Source organism: Frankliniella occidentalis, unplaced genomic scaffold (assembly GCF_000697945.3).
Source record: "Frankliniella occidentalis isolate FOCC.00 unplaced genomic scaffold, Focc_3.1 Scaffold30, whole genome shotgun sequence".
Classification (NCBI taxonomy): Eukaryota; Metazoa; Arthropoda; class Insecta; order Thysanoptera; family Thripidae; genus Frankliniella; species Frankliniella occidentalis.
The window spans coordinates 1528806-1531503 of NW_026267160.1; the positions used below are offsets into that span (position 1 = coordinate 1528806).

Here is a 2698-nt window from a genome sequence, read left to right on the forward strand (position 1 = left end):
GGGGGGGGACAAGCCACGCCACACACGGCGGTCCAGCCCGGCTCGGCGGCGTCCTTCAACTCAGCCCGCCGACGGGTACCTCCCTCCGGCCCACTCTCCAACCCTTCTACTCACCGCTCCTTGCTCTGGATCTGGCGGACCAGCTCGATGTCGGCGGTGGGCCGCTCGCCCAGCAGCCGCTGCTGGTCCAGGTCGCCCTGCATCTGGCTGAAGGCGTGCTCGCCGATGTGCTCGGACACGGACACGGCCTCACCGCCCCGCACGTCCACGTACACGTCGGAGCACGAGCCCGAGTGCACGCTGCCGCCGCACCCCACGCAGCGGTCCACTGTAGAACAGACAGACAGAAAACCGTTACAGTACACCCGTTCATTACATGACAGCTGCTCTGTTATTTCTTATCGACCGTTTCATATTCAATCAAGGACATCTTGGTTTTCCTCGTGCGCGTCGAGTCCAGCCCCGCCCCGTTGGTGACTACGCGATAGCCAATATCGGGTAAGCCGCCACTTCCAGGACGCCGCCAGCTGGGCACACCTGCCCTCCCCCCACCTGGCTGCAGGCGGGAGATAAGCAGTACAGTGCGGGCGCCCGGCCCGGCCCGGCCCGCACCTGCAGGTGGGCGGGGGGCCCTGCTCGGGCAGCGGCCACGCAGCAGCGGCGGCGAGCGGGGTGGCAGGCGGCCAAGCGCGACCGGATGGAGCTGACGGCCCTACGGGACGGACGGGACGGACAGAGGAGCTGCAGGGCCACACCGCCGCGACTCGGCAGCGTTGGCAGGAACAAAGGCCGGTCGGCCGGACCCACCGGGGGGCCCGCGCCCGCGCCCGCGCCATGCCACCTGTCCTCGTGGTCTGTCCGGCTCGGCTGTGCACGGCCAGCGCAGCGCGCAGCGCGCCGGGTCAGTGCAGAACCCACTGGGGGTCGAGGGGGCCTCAACTTTGGCAATCTGGTGTACACCTACCTGGCAATAATCACCAGCAATCTCGAGGCAATAGACGTTTTATCCAAAGCGGTTATTCGTACAGTCGCCCAAATACCGCTATTTTTGTCCAGCGACAACCTCTTCACTGTGATCAAAATTCAAAATTCTGGCCACGGTGTTTGACGCGGAGTAGTCACAAAAATCAAACACCGTGGCCAGAATTTTGAATTTTGATCACAATTAAGAGTTTGTCGCTGGAAACTATTAGCGTGCGGCGTTGCCACATCGTTTGGATAAAAGGTCTATCTCATCCCAAAGCCATGCTTTTTGTCTACAATCGGGGCGAGAGTAGGGAGTTTTGTCTTGTTACAGGCGATTTATGACCAGAATGTCAAGTATACGTCTAGCAGTCTGGCAATCTGGGCAATCTGGTGGACACTCCACAAAAGAGTTGAGGCCCCCTCGCTGCAGGTACCTTCGACAGGAGAGGGAGGGACTATCTCCCGGAGAATAATGTCGTGAGAGTATGCGGTGTCATCTGGGCCTCGCACAGACATATGTTTCCGTTCGGTGACAGTCGTCCTATCGAGTTTCAAATGAGAAGGCGTGAGAAGGTCGTGCACGAGAAAAGAAGCTGTTTGCTTCCCTGGCGTGTCCACTGAAAACTGAATTGTAATCTTCAGACTACGTTTTTTGTGCAGCAGTTAGTGGAAGCACGTTGAAAGTTTTTGTCGGTTTCTGTGTTTTCCCGCTTCGCAGTTGGTAGGCGAGTTCGTCGTACCACTCGATGGCAGCACCCCTTCCCCGACGACGGCCAAGGCCCACTCGTGTCGCTTTTGTACCGCGGCGTCGCTAACAGTCACCTGTCAATAGCAAGGCAGTTAGCTCTCCAGCCGCTAAGAGGCTCGCGCTGCCCGCCTGGCGCACAACAAGGGGGCCCCGCGGCCGCGTCATGTGGCTGCCAGCCGGGCGGGGCGGCGGGGCGGCGCCATGGCTCCAGTCCAGCGTCAGAGGCAGCAGCAGCCTTTGGTCCAGATGTCAACGCCCGACAACACACAACGAGCAATTCGTCACCGTGCCACGCCATTGAGTTGTCCGACGCCAGCTCCAGCTCCATGGCGGGCGCTCCGGTCATTCCCCGCAGGCGGGGCGTGGCGGGGTGTGGCGTGGTGTGGCGGGGCAGAGGGGCTGACGGGCGTCCCCCTGCAGGCGTCACGAGGCCGGCGCACAGCGGGGCTGCCAACCCCCACTGAAAGCATGAGGACTATACGCCGACTCGTGTAGTACGTGTACAGGGGAGGCGCGCGGGCCTTTTAGGAGTCACGACATGCGCGTCGAGTCGAACGGCCCGGCCTACGCCCCTCCACGCCACGCCCGCCGACACAGTGCTGCAGAGGGTCGCGCTGGCCATACCCAAGGACGGAAGGATATTTCGGTGGCGCTGCGCGAGGCGTTTACCGTGGCGGGGGGCGGAGCCGCCGCTTGCGCGCGGGGCGGGTGCAGGGCAAAGAGGGGAAAAACTGAGTGGATCACATAGTGTTGTGGTGAGGGCAACATAAACATCTGCCACAGAGAGTGACCCGTTCAAGCGACACACGGGGATAGAGGGACGCCCTCCCTCGGGGGTATTGAGCCGTCCGTCGAGGATCGCGGTGCGCTGGGGGGAAAACGCTCGGCATAGGATCACTTTGAGCTCCCCGAAGTCGACTTCAGTCATTATTTGCCACGGCCACTAGATTTTGATGCATCACAAGGGGGTTAGGCGGTTAGGGG

At 61.6% G+C, this 2698-nt stretch overlaps 1 protein-coding gene across 3 annotated transcripts in view; it reads right to left on the reverse strand.

The window, feature by feature from the left end:
- LOC113208168 (protein GDAP2 homolog) overlaps positions 1–2698 on the reverse strand; it is a 69361-nt gene that overhangs the window by 13735 nt on the left and 52928 nt on the right. For all 3 annotated transcript variants that reach the window (XM_026425049.2, XM_052265741.1, XM_052265740.1), the window contains one exon: positions 115–328. In XM_026425049.2, coding sequence (XP_026280834.1) covers positions 115–328 — 214 coding nt within the window. The remainder of the gene's footprint in view (positions 1–114; positions 329–2698) is intronic.